The sequence below is a fragment of the Myotis yumanensis genome, unplaced genomic scaffold, assembly GCF_028538775.1.
Source record: "Myotis yumanensis isolate MYYU_CA2020_CCGP unplaced genomic scaffold, mMyoYum1.0.hap1 SCAF_2, whole genome shotgun sequence".
NCBI classification, from domain to species: Eukaryota; Metazoa; Chordata; class Mammalia; order Chiroptera; family Vespertilionidae; genus Myotis; species Myotis yumanensis.
In genome coordinates, this window is record NW_027223753.1 from 102,353,194 (window position 1) to 102,372,273 (window position 19,080).

Genomic DNA, 19,080 nt, shown 5'->3' on the forward strand with positions numbered 1-19,080 from the left:
TGAGGTTGAACATCTTTTCATATATCTATTGGCTATTTGTATGTCTTTGTGGGGGAGATGTATTTTCAGGTTCTCTGCCCACTTTTTTATTGGGTTGTTTGTTTGGTGTTGAGTTTTACGAGTTCTTTATATATTTTGGATATTAAACCTTTGTTGGAGCTACTATTTGCAAATATCTCCCATGGTTGGCTGTCTCTTTTTTTTGTTGTCAGTTTCTTTTGCTGTGCAGAAGCTTTTTAATTCAATATAGTCCCATTCATTTATTTTTGCCTTTACCTCCCTTGCCTTTGGCGTCAAGCCCATAAAATGTTCTCTAATTCCTCAAAATATTAAGAAAAGAGCTATCATATGACCCAGCAACCCCACTCCTGGGTATACACCTGAAAAACTCAAAATCATGTATTCGCAAAGATATATGCACCCCTATGTTCATTGCAGCATTATTCACGGTAGCCAAGACATGGAAACAACCAAAGTGTCCCATGATAGAGGACTCGGTAAAGAAGATGTACTATTCAGCCATAAGAAAGGATGGAATAGCGCTATTTGCAACAACATGGATGGACCTTGACAACATTATGTGAAATGAAATAAGTCAGACAGAAAAAAGCTAAGAACCATATGATTTCACTCATGTGGGATATAAAACTGAAACTTATGAACACAAACAGCAGAGTGGTGGCTGCCAGAAGGAAGGGGGTGGGGGAAGATGGGGGTTGTAATATGCGGAGACAGAAGATTTGGCTTTGGGTAGTGAGCACATGGTGCAATATACAGATCTTATACATAGAAATCCACACATGAAACCTATATGTTCATGTTGACCAATGTCACCACAATCAACTTAATAAATAAAACTTTTAAAAAATAAATAATTGCTAAATCCATGGTCATAAAGACTTTCCTCTATGTTTTCTTCTAAGAGTTTAATAGTTTTATCTTTTACGGTTAGTCTTTGATCCATTATTTGAAATAATTTTTATATATGGTATAAAGTAAGAGTCCAATTTCATTTCTTTGCATGTGGATATTCTGTTTTCTCAGCATCGTCTGTTCTTTCCCCATGGCCTGGTCTTGGCAAATTTACCAAAAATCAATTGCTAGACTATGACAGCAATGCATGAGTGAAACATTGTGATAATCTCACACACACTGATTTTTCCTTTTGTTAGTTTAACATATAAAAATGCACCTTGCTGTAATAACTTGTGAGGCTAAATACAGAGAGGTGCTGTTTACAGGAAAGACAGTAATTAAGGGTGCTGAAAGTGGTTATAAGAAGTCATGGATTCTAAGTAGTATAATTTTAAATTATACTATTTATGTGTAATTTAATACCTTAATGTATCATTTTAGTTTTTAATAGGTCAATCTGTCCAACGTTCCTGAGTCATGACCAGTTCTTTAAGTCAGCCAGTGCTCCAGAACCTGCCTTCCCACCCCAACCGTCCTGATTTTTCCCTGTTGAGAGCTGGAGCTTTTAGTTTGTGACCTTTCCAAACTATTTTTGCGAAGTGTATATTCCTTGTTGTGTGGTCAATGAAGTGTCTGAAACTTCTGTTCTGTTATCTCTGTGATCAGCTAGTGACCTGAGAACTATTTTCTTAAATGTCTGGCTCCAAATGTGCCCATAAAGGTAATGGGTCTTTAAATCGTCCAACAGATGCTGCCTAAGGAAGTCGCTGCAGCTGAGAGAGCTGAGAGTGCCATAGTTGGAGCAGGCATCAGAACCAGTCTTGTAGGGCACTGCCAATCCATCCAACTATATCAGCGGACATTTCTATAGGACAAGGTCCCCATGTCTGCCCTGGCACCAGCCACTTGCTCCAGGGATGTGGGCTGCTTTCCCCACACCCGCAACAGTGCTGAGGAATGGAGGACACGCCCTCTCATACCTAAGAACAGCTGCCTCTACTTTCATCCAGCACTCCCCCAGTTGTTAAAAGAGTCAATCAGGTTCCAGAGTTCTGAGATAGTTTATTCCAATCTCTCTTTCCAACTTCATACTTCACTATTTTGCATGATGCCCCTTGTTAACAACCTTTTCAACTCCTAACCTGGGATCTTCTCTCTCCACTTTTAGTACCAGAACCATTGAGAGGGGTTGGAGAACAGTCATACATCCTTGTAAATTGGTACCATATTTCACACTTATGGAATACAACCTTGTCTATGCTCTCAACATCACTTAAAATGATAAAAGTTCGTTTCTTGTCCTACATTACTTTCTTCTCCGTTCCCCACAAATGGCATCTCCAAATTTTCATTTCTCAAGCCCTAGAAATATCAAGGAAATCAGAACACTGAAATTACCTTCCTCAACTTCCCACTCCTCCATCAGCTATACCTGCAGCCATCATGCAGTTTCCTTGGTTCAGAGGGAAATCTTTCCTCTCAAGCAGAAGGCTGGTGTCTCCACCTGTGCTCTCTTTCCATGCCTTCCTGTCTCTTCCATCACTTCATTAAATCAAATATTCCTTCAACTTTCTTCTCTAAACATACCTAACCTCATCTTTGAAGCAGAACCAAAAACATCTCTCCTGACCCCAGATGTCCCCACCTAGCTGAGCCCCTCAATGTTTCCTCATCCCCCCCCCACCCCCCCGTACCTCAACCAAGTACAATTCAGTAAGGTCACCAGAGCTCTCAGGTTTACAGGACCCTTTCAGTGTGATGTGGCCTTTCTGCAATAGTGCTCCACCATCCCTCCCCTAAGCTTCTGTTACAGCACTGTGCTGCATCTCCTCATACCTCTAAGTGCCTTACTGGTTTCCTTTGCAGACTTTTCTTCCTTTGACTGCCAGTTAAAAGCTGGTGTTTGCTGAGGGTTGCATCCCTGGTCTCCTCTTTTTAACAAGCTGCTCTCCCTGAAAAATCACGAATGCAGTCATCACAGAAGCACTCACCAATCCATACCTACAGGGCAGCCTCTCACTTCAGTTCCGTTCCCTCACAAATAGCTGCCCTCCTCCTGTCTCCTGAGACTGCCCCACGTCATCTCAAATGCAGCATGTCTGCCCTAAACCTGCTACTGCTTTCTCTAGCGTGCCACACCTGAGTTCATGGTTCCCTTTGGCTGCTTCAGCCAAAAACTTGGGGCGAAAGGTTCTTTTTTTTTTTTTTTTTTTTTTTTAATTTTTATTTTTATTTTTATTTTATTATTATTATTTTTTTTTTCGCTTAAAGTATTACAAAGGGTATTACATAAGTGTCCTTTTTTCCCCCCCGGGGCGAAAGGTTCTTAATATCCCTGGAGCTTATATTCCAATGGGGATAGAAACAAATCAGTAAATAAACATATTATTTCATATAAGATTATGCTAAAGGAACAGAGTAACTGGGGGTGTGGTACCTTTTCAGATATGACATCAGATACCTGAATAAGCAACAGCCTTCAAAGAGATTTCCCTGTTGTAGTCTCATTCTCCCCAAATCCACTGTCCACCATGCTTCAAGAATATTTTTTCTAAAATGTCAATTTGGTCATATTACTCTCCTGCTTAGCATCTTTTTATAATTTCCCACTGCTTATAAGAGGCAAACTTCTTACTACAACCTGGGAACCTCCAGTTTCACCTCAATCACTCACAGATTTGAGTGCCTACTATGTGCCAGGTACTGTCCTAGGTGTGAAGTACCCAGTGAGAACAGGGCAGACAAAATTCCCAATACTCATGGAACTTCTTACTTGTCAGAGAGATGTAATAAATATATATGCAAAGAAGCAAACAAAAATTTTACATAGTACGTGATATGAAAACAATAAAATAACGAAGTGATGGGAAAGTAAAATGGTCATGGAAGGTCTCTTAGAAGAAGTGATCTTGGAGGTAGGGTCTGAATGATGAGAAAGACATAAGTCTCAGGTAAGAGAGATCCAGGCAGAGGGAACAACAGGTGCAAAGCCACTCCTCCCAAATGTAGCAGCCAGGGTGGAGTGGTCCAGAAACAGAGAGCAAGCCCATGTGGCTGGAGCCTAGGACAAGAGGAGGGTGGTCAGAGGTGGAGTCAGAGTAGGAAAGGAGGCCAATGCTGGGGCGTGGCACCATCCCTATTTCAACCCTAATTTCCAAAGTACTTTTGATGCTTCAGACATACCAGTCTCTTATTCCTCATGCCCTTGCCAGTAATTTGCTCTTCCCACTTAGGACACTCCTATTTTTCCTTCAAGACTTGGTTCCAGCCATGGCCGGTGCTCCGTGGTTAGAACATCAGCCCATGGACTGAAGGGTCACAGGCTCTATTTACAGTCAAGGACAGGTTTCATCTCTGGCATGTGCGGGAGGCAACCAATCTATGTGTCTCTCTCACATCGATGTCTCTCTCTCTCTTCCTCCCTCCCTCCTTTCTACTCTCTCTCTAAAAAAAATAAAGAAAAAAATCAATGGAAAAAAATATCCTCAGGTGAGGCTTAGCAAAGAAACAAAAACAAAAAACACTTGGCTTAAGTGCCTCTGGGAAACCTTCCCTAACTCCCTCTTCTCCACTATTCAGTCTTCCCCTCCAGCTCTTTCATTGCCAGGTATAATGCAGTCTACAGGGCAGACATCTATCAGGCTGTACCCCAACTATCTATGTAATGTACACATCTGTATCTACCACTAGACTGTGAGCCTCCTGAGGGCACAGTCTTTTCACTTTCAGATTCTCACCACCTGATCCAGATACCAAAGAGGTATTTGATAAATGAAAAAATGTTCTCTACCAATAATAACTATCAGATTGTGTTTAACAGATATTAAATCTATTGATATATGATTCTTTGGATCCATTCTACAATAGCAGCTATTTATACACTTGAATCTTATTATTAATCACTGATTCAGCAAAAATTTATATAGCAATATGTGCCAGGAGCTGGGACACAGCTGTGAACAGAGAGACATCTCATCTTTGCCCCTGTGAATATATTTTCTACCAGGGAAGTCAAACAAATAATTATACAATGGCCTACTTAAAACAGGAATAAGTCCTTTAAAGGAGAAACACGGGTGCCATGTGTATATTTAACAGGAAGATAGATTCTGACTACTCAGGGGTCAGGAAAAGCTTCTTTGAGAAGTGAAAATGGTACTGCGCTCTGAAGGATGAGTCAGAAAAAACAAGGAGGGTGAACACTCCCAACAAAATGCATTATATGTTCCAAGTTTCCAAGGCAGCATGAAGCATCATATGTTTACAGCTAGTGCAGCAGGGAGAAGATACAAGATGAAAGTAGCATATTAATTCATAACACAGTAGATGACTATGTGGAATCCTGAGCTCAAGTAGTAGCATATATTCTGATATTCATTGAGTAGTAATTTAGGTTTATCTCTGCCAATAGTAAATGGAGAAATTAAGGAGAAACATGAATGGCAATATTATAAATGAATTGCCTTAAACCTCTTAACACATTATAGCATTCTGTGGCTCTTAATGTATTGTGTGTCATAAGTAATTAGTAAGAGCCATTAACATAAGTACTACAAAATTTATGGACTTGTATTATGAAACTATAACTGCCTTGAGAGCTGGCATTCTTATTCATCTTTACATTCAGTTCAGCAACCAGCACAGTGCCATCCTCCCTCTCAGTGCCCAGTGCTGAGTGAACCCTGGCTCCTGGGACTCTCAGCTTATGTTACTAATTGGTATACACCCTGATCTGAGGTTAGCTGGCAGAAGCCTCCCTGAGAGGCAGAGGACTGAAGAAACAAAACAGCTTAAGAATTTTTTTTAAAACAAAAGAAATTTAAAGCAACCAAAATGGAGGAGATATTATTTAGAGTAATTTTAGAATATAGGTAAGTGGGGGTAGTGGAAAGAGGACATGCTTAAATGTATTGAAAAAAATTTAACCTAAAGAATTTGAAAAAAACACACACAAAAACAAAAAACTCAAGAACTGAAGAAAAGTGAATAAATAACAAGTTTCCTGGCATCAGAAGGTGGTAGGATGGAAAGGGCACAAAGAGAAAAACAAAAAGAAAGTTCAAAGTTTAGACTTCTTGACAGCATCTATAAGGAAAATACTGTTTCTGTGGCCACAGACACAGAACATACTGTGGACACAGGAGAAGACAGTGAGTTGGGAAGAAAAGGTGCTGGCTGGGACTGGGATGAACAATATATTAGATTCAGTCTGCCGCTTTTTCTCTCAAAAAATGAGAAGTGTCATGTCAGGGAGCCTGTAGAACCTGCCAGCATTACAGGCACAATGGCTCCCCAGGGCCCAGGGAGCAGAAAAGGTTCCATTATCTATAATAATAAAAACTTAATATGCTAATTAGACCAGACAGCCAGACGTTCTTCCAGACGACCTTCCAGACGAAGCCACAGCTGCGAGGGCCAAGGCAAGCTGCCGCGGTTGCAAGGGCTGAGCCCTTTGCACGAATTTCATGCATCAGGCCTCTAGTTTCAAGATAAAAGAAGCACAAGGCCTTCTGTGCCCATTTTTGTTTGTTTTTGTTTTTTTAAATATTCAGTATTTCAGTTCGTACAAGCAAAGTTTCCAAAACTCTTGAAAGACTACAAACATCTCAAAGAAGGACAGCCAAGAAGAAACTCCCAATTAATTGTTTTAGGAAGAAATCTTACCCTTCTCCAACAGCCACACCAGTAAGAAAAGTGAACTATCTTGGAATGTGGCTCTTCAATTTCTCCCAAAACTGAGATGACTGCCACAGGAAAACTTGGCTTCCTAATACTTTAAGCTTCATGTCATGAATGACCCGATAATCATGTTCTGATGAAAGCAATCTCTGTGGCTAATGACCTAATTTCCAAATCCAACCACTCATTATACTTCCAAACAGTTTTTTTCCCTAGGAACACTATCCTGCCTCTATTTCCATATCATCCACTTCCCAAAGTGACTCATTGTCCAAATCCAGTCTTCTTCTCTTCTATCCATTATGTATAATCCCACCAGAGAACTCACCTACTTCTCTAGACTTCACCTACGTCAACAGTTCTCAAGTAGGAATGATTCTGCCCCCCACCCAGGGGACATTTGGCAGTATCTGGAGACATTTTTGGTTGTAGAAACTGCAGGAGGAGGCTATTGGTATCTAGTAAATAGAGGCAGGGATGCTGCTAAACATCCTTCAATGCACAGGACAGTCCTACAACAAGGAATGATCAGGCCTAAAATGTCAATATTGCCACTATTCACTAGTAGAAATTCTGATCTACACAGTACACTGAAGACTTTACTTCATTATTTCTCATCTGAAAAATATATTACCTATTTAAGACTTGATATGCCCAAGTCACTGGGTGGGGAGTTGGGGGGGCGGGGGGAAAATTTCAGGGGGACTACAGATATAGGGATCAACCTGAGAAGCATTATGCTGTGAAAGAACGAGCACCTATCTGGAGGAGATGAGACATGCATCAGTTTAAACCAGGGCAATGTTCTAACCACCTCTAGGATATCTCTACATGCACATGTTCCCAAGCCAAACACCTTATCATGTTCCCTTCTACCCACCTTCATCACCAACTCATTCTTTGTCTTATATTCTCTACAAGCTCTATCATATCCTTCCAAACATCAAGCCAGAAATCCTGTTAAATTTGAACTTCTTCCTCTTGCCTAATAGTGACTTCAAGGCCAAGTCCTTATGAATTCACCCTCATTATATTTCTTAGACCTCCCCCATGCCCCATACCCACCAGTAATCTCCCTCACTGCCCCAAGCTCAAGATGCCCTTTGCAGCCTAGTGCTTTGTAACAAAGAAGCATTTACAGTGTTTCTGTTATTATTTTCAAAGTAAGAAACACATGTTGAAGGCAAATAGGAGTAGAGGAAAGAGCATGTGTTTTGGGGTAAAAAGATAATTTGGAATCTTGTTTCTACTTACTAAGTGAGCTTGAACAAGTTACTTATTTCTCTAAGCCTCAATTTCTTTCTCTATAAAATTACCAAAATAACAGGTTTCTTTGCAAGGATAATGGAACCTGAATACTATCACAGGTATTCACTATATGGTAGCTATTAGGATATTATAACCATGTTTAATCTATATATACTTCTTATGCTGTATGTACTTAAATATGAAATTTGAAGTACAATGAAAATATAAACCATAGTCATAGTCATGTGTTTCTGAAGTCTGTCAGGTTCCCCTGAATCTTTTTAGGTATAAACTCATTTTTAAGGTCTTCAATCAAGGCTTGTTTGAAAAACTAACTCACACCAAAGTAAAGAAATGGATAATTTTAATAACAGCAACAGTCTTTTTATTGTTATTCTTTTATATAAGTCAAGCCCAGGTGACATGCAGGAATATATTTTAATAAGGCAGAGAGTAGGCTTACTTTCATCCCTCTTAACAAAACAAAACTGTTCTTAATTCACAAACTTGAAACTCCCAAAAGAGGTATTCACTGTGATATGAACCCAGCAACAGAAGGCTTATCACACTTACTTGTTCCACGTAATAAAAGTTGCTCTCTGTGTTGAAATGCCAAGTCCAACAATTTGATTCATCTCTATTCCTGCAGCTGAAAATAAAGATGGATAAATCACATGTTTAAAAGTCAATGAAATTTTTCTTTATAAATTGTAGTATGGAAAAGAAATTATTGAGTATAATCTTTAAGAAAAACATATAGGTTTAGCATTGTTTTTCTTTTTTTTATTGTTTCAATATTATTTTATACTGGTTACAGGTGTACAGCATAGTAGTTAGGCAATCATATACTTTACAAAGTGTTCCTCTGATATTTCCAGTACCTACTGGCATTTAAATTTAAAAAAAAATTTTTTTAGAGAGAGAGGAAGGGAGAGAGAGAAACATCAATCTGCGAGAGAAACATTGATTGGCTGCCTCCCGTATGCACCCCGACTAGGGATTGAACCTGCAACCAAGGTATGTGCCCTGACCAGGAATTGAACCCTGAACCTTTCAGTGTACAGGACAACACTCCAACCAACTGAGCCACCTGGCCAGGGCCCTACCTGGCATTCTAATAACACATTTGGCATTAATAAAGAGAGCATTACTAAGATGATTCCCTTAAGGGAAAATGGCCATATTCCAATAATAACAAAATGGCCTTCATCTTTAAATGTTTGAAAAAAACAAACACTATTAAAAGTCAGATTATATTTTCTTCTTGATAATACTAAAATATTGGATCTCAATTTAAGCAATGATCAATCATAATAGAAGTTGGTAGATGGCAATAAAGGAAAATCCCCAGTGAAACTCAAATCTTATTTTCCACATGAACAGATGCTAGGATATAAACAAAAACATAGTGGGGTTTTTTGGTCCAAATTTCTTAAAATATAGCAAGTTTTTTGTGAAGTTATTTTAAAAAAGCATTTATCCCATTGAGCAAATTAAAGACAACTTCAATTTGAGCTGAGAAAGACAAAACATCCCCTACTCCTCCCAAAAATTCTTAACCTGAACCATGAGGAAGTAATCAGACAACCCCAAAATGCAGGACAATCTACTAAGCTGGTCTGTAATTTTGGAAACTTGTCAATGTCACAAAGAACATGCTCTAGATTAAATGAGACTAAATAGATTGACTGCTAAATGCAATGCCTCATCTTAGGTTAGATTCTGGATTGAAAACAAAAGTTGTTAATGACTGAGGTAATAGGGGAATACTGGAATCTAATAAGCATTAGAAAATAATACTGTTGTGGACTCTGAGAAGGAAGACACCCAATAAGAAGGGCTCCTGATGGCTAACTGGACTCAAATTTTAAAAAACAGAACCTAGCAGCCATTTCTACACAGGGCCCTCTCATGCAAACTGCACTTTAGGGAGAAGCTTGCACTAAGCTGCCTGCCTGCAGAGCTGTCTAGCCAGAAAGGAGCCTGGTACCAGGGCCACCTGGCCCACAGATGCCTCACTCCTGTGCTATTTTCACAGCCCTGCTGTATCACAATTGAGCTGTTTTGCACTAAATAAAGTTTCCTTCCTCACAGTACCCCAAAATGGGGATTCCTGTTGGTGTTAAATTGGTGTGAATGTCCATCAGTTGTCACCATATTAATGTTAAATTTCCTGGCTGTGGTGATATAGGAGAATACTACTTTTCTTTGGAAATAATGCTGAAATATTTAGGGATATTGTTATTATATCACAACCAACCCTCGAATGAATCAGCCAAAAAGTTTGTAGAGGAGATACAGTAAACACTGCAAAACATGTCTGAATATAGGTATTCAGTGTACTATTCGTGCAAAATTTTACAGGTTTTCAAATATTTCAAACCAAATAGGTGAAAAGTAATTCAGCCAGAAAAATAAAGTAAAAGACCTTTCAGGATTTACATTTACAAGACATGTTTCATATGTTCTTTAAAAGAGTGGCACTGAAAACATTTTTAAAGAGCTAAGATTTCAGACCATGGCAGCAGCCAGGAAAGCACTTTGAATGGAGAGGCCCCACAGAAAAATCAAAAACATCCGCCGAAACCGGTTTGGCTCAGTGGATAGAGCGTCAGCCTGCGGACTCAAGGGTCCCAGGTTCGATTCCGGTCAAGGGCATGTACCTGGGTTGCGGGCACATCCCCAGTGGGAGATGTGCAGGAGGCGGCTGGTCGATGTTTCTCTCTCATCGATGTTTCTAACTCTCTATCTCTCTCCCTTCCTCTCTGTAAAAAATCAATAAAATATATTTTAAAAAAAAAACAAAAAAAAACATCCTAATACAGCCCTAACTGTTTTGGCTCAGTGGATAGAGCATCGGCCTGCAGACTGAAAGGTCCCAGGTTCGACTCCAGTCAAGTACATGTACCTTGGTTGTGGGCACATCCCCAGTAGGGGGTGTGCAGGAGGCAGCTGGTCGATGTTTCTCTCCCATCGATGTTTCTAACTCTCTATCCCTCTCCCTTCCTCTCTGTAAAAATCAATAAAATATAATTTTAAAAAAACACATCCTAATATATAAAAAGCCAGGGGCAATCACAACCAAAACAACTGACAGATGACCAAACAGCAGGCTGCATGGGGCAACCAGGCCGGCAGGGGGATTAGTGAGGGACGACCAAACGACTGAACAGCAGGCTGCGTGGGACAGCCAGGCTGGCAGAGGGGGACAGTTGGGGACAACCAGGCTGGCGGGGGGGGCAGTAAGAGGGAACCAGGCTGGTAGGGGGGAGGGGCAGTTGGGGGCGGCCAGGCCAGCAGGGGGGCAGTAAGGGGCAATCAGGCCAGTGGGCAGAGGCAGTTATGGGTGATCAGGCTGGCAAGGGGGTGGCAGTTAGGGGCTACCAGGCTGGCAGGCAGAGGCAATTAGAGGTGATCAGGCTGGTGGGGGGGGGGGGGCAGTTAGGGGCGATCAGGCAGGCAGGCAGGCAGGTGAGCAGTTAAGAGCCAGCGGTCCCAGATTGTGAGAGGGATGTCCCGGATTGGAGAGGGTGTAGGCTGGGCTGAGGGGACGCCCCACTCTCATGTACAAATTTCATGCACCGGGCCTCTAGTATTTTATAATAAAGGTTACTCAGTGTAACTCCTGACAGCAGGAACTGTGTGTTATAATTTTGTTTATAACCCTCTGGCATTTTGTACACAATAGGAAAACAAATAGGCACCAGCTGCAACCTGGAATAAAGACAGAATGTGAGCCTTTAAACTATGGCTGAAAAAACTCAAACCAGAGGGCAGAGTTGCTGTTTCCATTCCTTGAGAAAGCAGTTTACTATGAACTGCAATGTCTCCTAAAAAATACTGGGAAACTGCTGTGAAAGAGAAACAGAAAAAAAATGGAGTTGAAATTGTCAAGAGAGCAATCTAAAATGGAGCCAGAAGGCTTCCAGGAAGCTAAGCTAGCTCACACTCACCACGTGAAATTGAACTTTTGAACTGGGCTAACCCAAATGGCTACATCCTGGCTCTACATCACTGAACTCGCTGTTAAAAAATAAACTTTTCACCTAGCAATAGACATATGCAATTAGTCATGTACAGCATAGTGTAAGTCTGCTTGCCAGCACCAGTCACAGTTCTTTCAAAGCAGCTCATATAACTCTTTGGAAGCCACCTTGTTCTGTCTTCACAAACTCTTTCCTTTTCTTTCATGTTCGGAATATAGTTGGTTTCTAACCAAATGTATGTTTCCAACCCCAGAAGTAACACTTTTGTTTGCCTTGACATTTTTGGTCAAAACAGATTGACACTGTGACCCCAATAAAATGCTATATGTGTATAACCTAGGAAGCCCACAAAATTCTACAGACTCTCGAGGAAAATTCTTATTACAAACAAAATATACTTTACTATTTTTATTTTCATAAATCCAATTACCTTTGACAGATTCCTTTATTACAGCAACAAACTGAAGCCAGAGAACATCAGGATCAATTTCAACCCAGCCAATTTGAGGACAAAGACTTACTACCTATGGAAAATACAAGATTTAGTATAAACAACATAAGATCAAGTCAGCAGTATCTGGGTCTTAAGATTACTTGTTAAAATCACTAATATTTTTATTGATTATCTAATTTATTTTTAAAGTGGAAAAAAATATTTACTAGTATACGAAATAAGAAAGGATGATACACCAAAATAACAGTTTTCTTCAGTTTATGAGTTTACAGAAGATGTTATCTTTATTTTCCAAGTTTATCTTTATTTTCTAAGATTTCTACAATAAAGCCGTGTTATTGCAATAAAAAAAGAGGCAGACACTTAAAAAACAAAAATTAACAGATAACATACCAAGTTCTGGTTCAGACTATGTTGGAGCAAACATACTCCACTTTGTCCCTCTCATTGAACGCAGATATAAAAGCTGGGCAGAATGTATGGAGGAGCTATATGGGGACTCAAGAAAGTATATTGGGGCAGGTGGAGAGGGTTAGAAGATAGGAATTCAAGTACCACTGGACTGGTGGTAAGTTTCCTATTTTTCTTCTAGTATTCCCTGACCTGGACTCAAGGCAGCCTGAAAACCAGAAGTGGGAACGAGGATGCAGTAAATACCCTAAGAGAAGTACTTTTCTTTTGGCTAACACTCAGAGGGAATGGGGGAAAGCCCCCATATTTCTTTTCTTTCCCCCACCCCTTGCCTCTACACTTTTGTACCCAGGCTAACCCGGTGGCTGCCTCAGTAACCACAAACACCTAAAGTACTGAGGGGATAAAGCTTTCTCTCCAATCAAGGGAGCTGTGGGTCCAAAAGGGTAATGTGAGCCCCCATGACTTTTTTCTCTCTCTATGCTCCTGATGCCTACCCCCAGATATGGGAAATGCCTGGCAGAATAGTGTAATGGAAGCTCCAGCTTTCTAGGAAGATCTCAGAGAGAAAGGAGCTTGAGAACGCTATTCCAGAAAGTTGTGTATAAATTCCTAGGCTCACCTCAAAGCTGCACATGTGAAAATGTAATCCTAAACAGCAAAGCAAAGATGTTAAGATCAGAACTAGGGGGCAGACCACTTGACCACTGGGTGGCACATACACAGGGCATATCCAAACAGTACTTCCAAGTGTGAAAACAGAACACTGAAACCAAAGTCCACAGAAGGCTGGTCAGAATTTTTAGTCTGAGCCCAACTGCATTAATTGCCTGCTACAAGAAAAATACAAACATTCATCATAGGATTTACACAAGATCCAGAGTATTAAACCATAATATTCAAAAGGTCCAGGATACAATCCAAAATTACAAGGTATATAAAAGAAGAGAAAAATCTCAACTCAGACAGGAAAAGATAATCAATAGATACCAATGCCAAGATGACACAGAAGATATCTGAAAAGGGTTTTAAAGCAGCTCCAAGAAGAACAAATTCTTTTGAAACAAGTGGAAAGACAGAAAGTCTCAGCAAAAAAATAGAAGACATAAAAAAAATTTTAGGAAGGGGAAGGAAGATGGCGACTGGCAGGAAGGTAGGGAGGGAGAGAGTGTGAGAGCGTGAGGGAGTGATAGAGGAGTGTGTGGACCTGTGTGGTGTGTGTGTGTATGAGCTAGGGACAGTTAGATTCTGCAGGTCTTCCAAGGGGCTGCCAAACTGGGCAGTCTTAGACGGCGGAGCCCCGCTCCCAGCACGGACACTCCCGCTCCCAGCACGGACACTCCGGGGCGGCCAGCGCAGGCACAAAGACCACGCCATCTTGAGAAACAGAGCTGCTTGAGACTTGGATCCTGGCCTCAGCACCATCCAGTCTGGTCTCAGACATAAACCAGGACCCTGCAGCCACTGGGGACAGAGACCTGAGACCACAGCTACAGACCCACAGACACCAAAAATGCAGACATCCCGGCCGCAGATTTCTGTGAGTCACAGAGCCTATCCCCCTCCCTACAGGCTCACTGGCAGCGCCATAGTAACTGGTAAACCTGCCCCTTGCACAGGCCATAGCCCTGCTACAGGAATTTGAGCCTGGGAGCATGCGGACACTGGGAATCTGTTCCCCGCAATGCAATCAGGCGACCAAACCCGAAGCCCACACAGGACAGAAGTGCCACCTGATTTCGATTCTGGGCAAGCAGCACACGGAAGTCTGTTTTCCGCAGTGCAGGAGTGGACCTCCTGCCGACACAATGCTACTGTGCAACCCAGTCCCCCAAGCTGACCTGGATCCCGATTCTCTGGGTGGGAGGCAGCACTGAGCACCAGTGACTTGACTCTGTTTCTTATCACGTAGGCCTGGGATCCCTGACTCACAGTGCATTCACACTAAGAGCCAGTGACTCCAATTCTTGGTGCATGCACACACAGGGACCCTGATTCTCAGCGCAAGGCCACACGAAGCAACAGAGACTCTGATACTCGATTCTTGGTGCAGGCACAGGGGAACTCTGACTCCTGGCTTGTGCTCGGGGACTCTGATTTTCTGCACATGCCAGCGAGGTCTCTGTTTCAGTGTGGTGCAGGCAGGGTCCCTGATTCTAGGTGCATGCACGAGGCCACACTGAGTGCTCGTAACGCTGACCCTGGGCAAGCCCGGTTCGCACCAACCCACGAGTGCCACACGTCTTGGTGTCAGAGCTCTTCAGTGACACTCGGGTGGTGCAAAGCTCCCACTGCACACGGGCCAGGCCCATGCAACTCAACATTTGAACCCTCTGGTGATAGTCTGAATGGGGAGACGACACAATCCCCAGAAGAAAGAAAATGAGGAGTCACCAAGAAAGGAAATTAGTAAAACTGAAGCATGCAACATGACTGAAAATGAATTGAGAGTAATGGTCATACAATTCTTACACCAATGGATGAGAAAATCAACAACCTATGCAAGAATCAGGAAGAAATCAAAAGTGATATAGCTACAATAAAAAACACCATGGAAGATTTCAACAGTTACTAGAAGAAGCAGAGGACCGAATTAGTGAGTTAGAAGATAAGGTTGAGAAATAAGCTCAATCTGAACAGCAACTGGAGAAAAAAATGAAAAAGCAGGAGGAGAGCCTAAGGGAGCTTTGGGACAACACAAAACGAAGTAACATACATATAAAAGGGCTGCCAGAAGGACAAGAAGAGCAGCAAGGATTAGAAAATCTATTTGAAGAAATAATGACAGAAAACTCCCCGGATATTGGGAATAAAAAAGTTACACAAGTACAGAGAGTCCCAAGCAAGATGAATCCCAGAAGACTCACACCAAGACACATCATAATTACAATGGCAAATCTTAAAGACAAAGAGATAATGTTAATGGCTGCAAGAGAGAGAGAGAGCTATCTACAAAGGATCCCGCATCAGATTATCAAGTGATTTCTCAACAGAAACACATCAAGCTAGAAGGGAATGGAAGGAGGTATACAAAGTGTTGCAAAGCAAAGGACTGAATCCAAGAATACTCTATCTAGCAAGACTATCAATCAAAATTGAAGGGGAAATCAGGAGCTTCGCAGACAAAAAAAGATAAGGGAGTTTATCACTACGAAGCCAGCAATGCAAGAAATGCTGTAAAAAGATGAAATAAAAAGGTAAGAAGGAACACAGGCACAAAAATAAAAATGACTATAAACAAGTACCTTTCACTAATAACTTTAAACGTAAACAGACTAAATGCTCCAATCAAAAGACATCAAGTGGCTGAATGAATAAGAAAACATGACCCATATATATGCTGTCTACAAGAGACCAACCTCAGAACAAGGGACTCAGATTGAAAGTGAAGGGTTGGAAAAATATCTTTCAGGCAAATGGAAATGAAAAAAAAGCTGGGGTAGCAATACTTGTATCTGACAGAATAGACCTCAAAGTGAAGGCCATAACAAGAGATAAGGAAGGCCACTTCATAATACTAAAGGGATTGATAAAACAAGAGGATATAACCCTGATAAACATATATGCACCCAATGCAGGAGCACCCAAATACATAAAAACTCCTGGAGCCCTAGGCGGTTTGGCTCAGTGGATAGAGCATTGGCCTGTGAACTGAAAGGTACCAGGGTTGATTCGAGTAAAGGGCACAGGCCCGGGTTGTGGGCTTGATCCCCAGTGGGGAACTTACAGGAGGCAGCCAATTCATGATTCTCTCTCATCATGGATATTTCTATCTCACTCTTCCTTCCTCTCTGAAATCAATAAAAATATATTAAAAAAATAAATTCCTGAAAGATATGAAGGGAGAGATCGACAACAATACAATCATAGTAGGGGACTTTAATACACCACTGACATCACTGAATAAATACTCTAGACAAAAAATCAGCAAAGAAACAGCAATCCTAAATGACACACTAGATCAGATGGACTTAATTGACATCTTCAGAACATTTCACCACAAAGCCACCGAATATATATTCTTCTCAAGTGCACATGGGACATTTTCAAAAATAGACCACATGTTGGGTCACAAGCAAAGTCTCCCCAAATTCAAGAAGATTGAAATCATACCAAGCATCTCTCAGACCACAATGGCATAATATTAGAAATAAACTACAATAAAAACAATCCAAAAAACTCAAACACTTGGAAGCTGAATAGCATGCTATTAAATAATGATTGGGTTACCAATGAGATCAAAGAAGAAATTAAAAACATTCTGGAAACTAATGACAATAAAAACACAACGATCCAAATTCTATGGGACACAATGAAAGCAGTCCTCAGAGGGAAGTTTAAAGCTCTATAGGCCTACCTCAAAAAAAAAAAAAAAATGGTAGTAAAACATCTAACTCTACAACTCAAAGAATTAGAATGAGAACAACAAGAAAAGCCCAGAGTGAGCATAAGGAAGCTGATAATAAAGATCAGAGCAGAAATAAATGACATAGAGACCAAAAAAACAATACAAAACATCAATGAAAGCAAGAGTTGGTTCTTTGAAAGGATAAACAAGATTGATGAACCTCTAGCCAGGCTCACCAAGAAGCAAAGAGAGATGACATAAATAAACAAAATCAGAAATGAAAGAGGTGAAATAACAACAAACCCCAAAGAAATACAAAGGATTGTTAAAATATACTATGAACAACTCTACTCCAACAAACTAGACAACCTGTAGGAAATGGAGATATTCCTAGAAAAATACAACCTTCCAAAACTCAATCAGGAAGATTCTAAAAATCTCAATAGGCCGATAACTATGGAAGAAATTGAAGCAGTCATCAAAAAGCTCCCAGCAAACAAAAGCCTGGGGCGAGATGGCTTCACAGGGGAGTTCTACCAAACATTCAAGCAAGAACTAAAACCTATCCTCCTCAGACTATTCCAAAAAATTCAAGAGGAAGGAACACTTCCAAGCTCATTCTATGAAGTCAGCATCACCCTAATACCAACACCAGATAAAGACAACACAATGAAAGAGAATTATAGGCCAATATCCCTCATGAACATAGATGCCAAAATCCTCAACAAAATCCTAGCAAATCAGATCCAGAAGTACATCAGAAAGATCATACACCATGACCAAATGGGATTTATCCCGGGGATGCAAGGATGGTACAATATCCACAAATCAATAAACCTGATACAAAACCAAGATGGCGGCACAGGTAAACACTGGAAATTGCTGCCTCCCACAACAACTTCAAAAATACAACGAAAAGACAAAACAGACATCATCCAGAACTACAGGAAGGCTGGCTGAGTGGAAATTCTACAACTAGAAGAAAGAGAAAAGCACACTGAGACTCAGAGGAGCTGAGGAAGTGCAGAGGTACGGAGGCTCGAGCGCGCGCGCGCGCACGGAAAGGGGCTGGCATCTGAGGAAGTGGCTGTCTTTTTGAATCGGGAGGGAGTCACAAGCTCCCTACTACTCTGAACTCCAGTTCCAGGAAGTCTCTGGGGACCCAGGACTCATACGGGGAGAAACTGGACTGTCTGGCAGCAGGCAGAACTCGGAACTTGAGGGCGGCTTTCCCTCAGAGGTGCTTGCAGCAATTACCAGGACACTGAGATGCGTGGCCCCTTAGGGCAGGACTGAGGATCAGCCATAGTGGCTTGATTCCTTGAGACCCCACCCTACCCAGGCTGCAGCCGAGGCTTTTGCATATGAATGCCCTGGCCCTTTGCAACCTGAAAATTACCTAACAAATTGCAGCTGGGCCAGACAGACCCAGAACTTCCAAGAGAAGGCCCAAGGCCCCACAGCAGCTTGCATTGCTTCACAGCTGGGCCTCATCTGGGCACCTCCAAACTCCAAAAAAGGAAGGGGAATCTGCAGATCTCTTCATAGTTCCTGCTGGGTAACCTCAGGTAGAGGATAAATTAACACCTCCTTAAATCCAAGAGCCAGTGTACCCAGTGGTCAGAGTGGGACCAGCCAGATTACAACTCCTCAGATCCATAAGGGACACACTCAGTGGGCAGACTCAGTGAGCACCAAAGCCCCACTGAAGCAAGTCTTGCCCGAGAAGGGTTTCTTCAGCACAGAAGTTCTCGCACTGCAGACACAGCTGATTCGAACTGCCAATTGGCCTGGAGGTCACTTCCTCCCAGTGATACCTACAACAATCAAGGCATAACTACAACAAGACTGTGCACAAAGCCCACAAGCGGGTGCACCAAGAGTGTCCACCTCAGGCAACTGGGGAGGCTGAGCCACTGGGCCCTAGAGGACACCTAGCACACAAAACTGCTCTACCAACACGGAAGCATAAAAAATGCGGAGACAAAGAAACAGGTCACAAATGACAGAAATGGAGGAAAGCAAATGACTGGATATAG

At 41.6% G+C, this 19,080-nt stretch overlaps 1 protein-coding gene across 4 annotated transcripts in view; it reads right to left on the reverse strand.

Annotated features, from left to right (window-relative positions):
- The window catches only part of GK5 (glycerol kinase 5), a 174,065-nt gene that overhangs the window by 123,525 nt on the left and 31,460 nt on the right, over positions 1–19,080 (reverse strand). For all 4 annotated transcript variants that reach the window (XM_070405897.1, XM_070405896.1, XM_070405895.1 and 1 more), the window contains exons 2-3: positions 12,259–12,352; positions 8,416–8,491 (exon numbers count right to left, since the gene is read on the reverse strand). In XM_070405897.1, the coding sequence (XP_070261998.1) occupies positions 8,416–8,491; positions 12,259–12,352 (170 nt within the window). The remainder of the gene's footprint in view (positions 1–8,415; positions 8,492–12,258; positions 12,353–19,080) is intronic.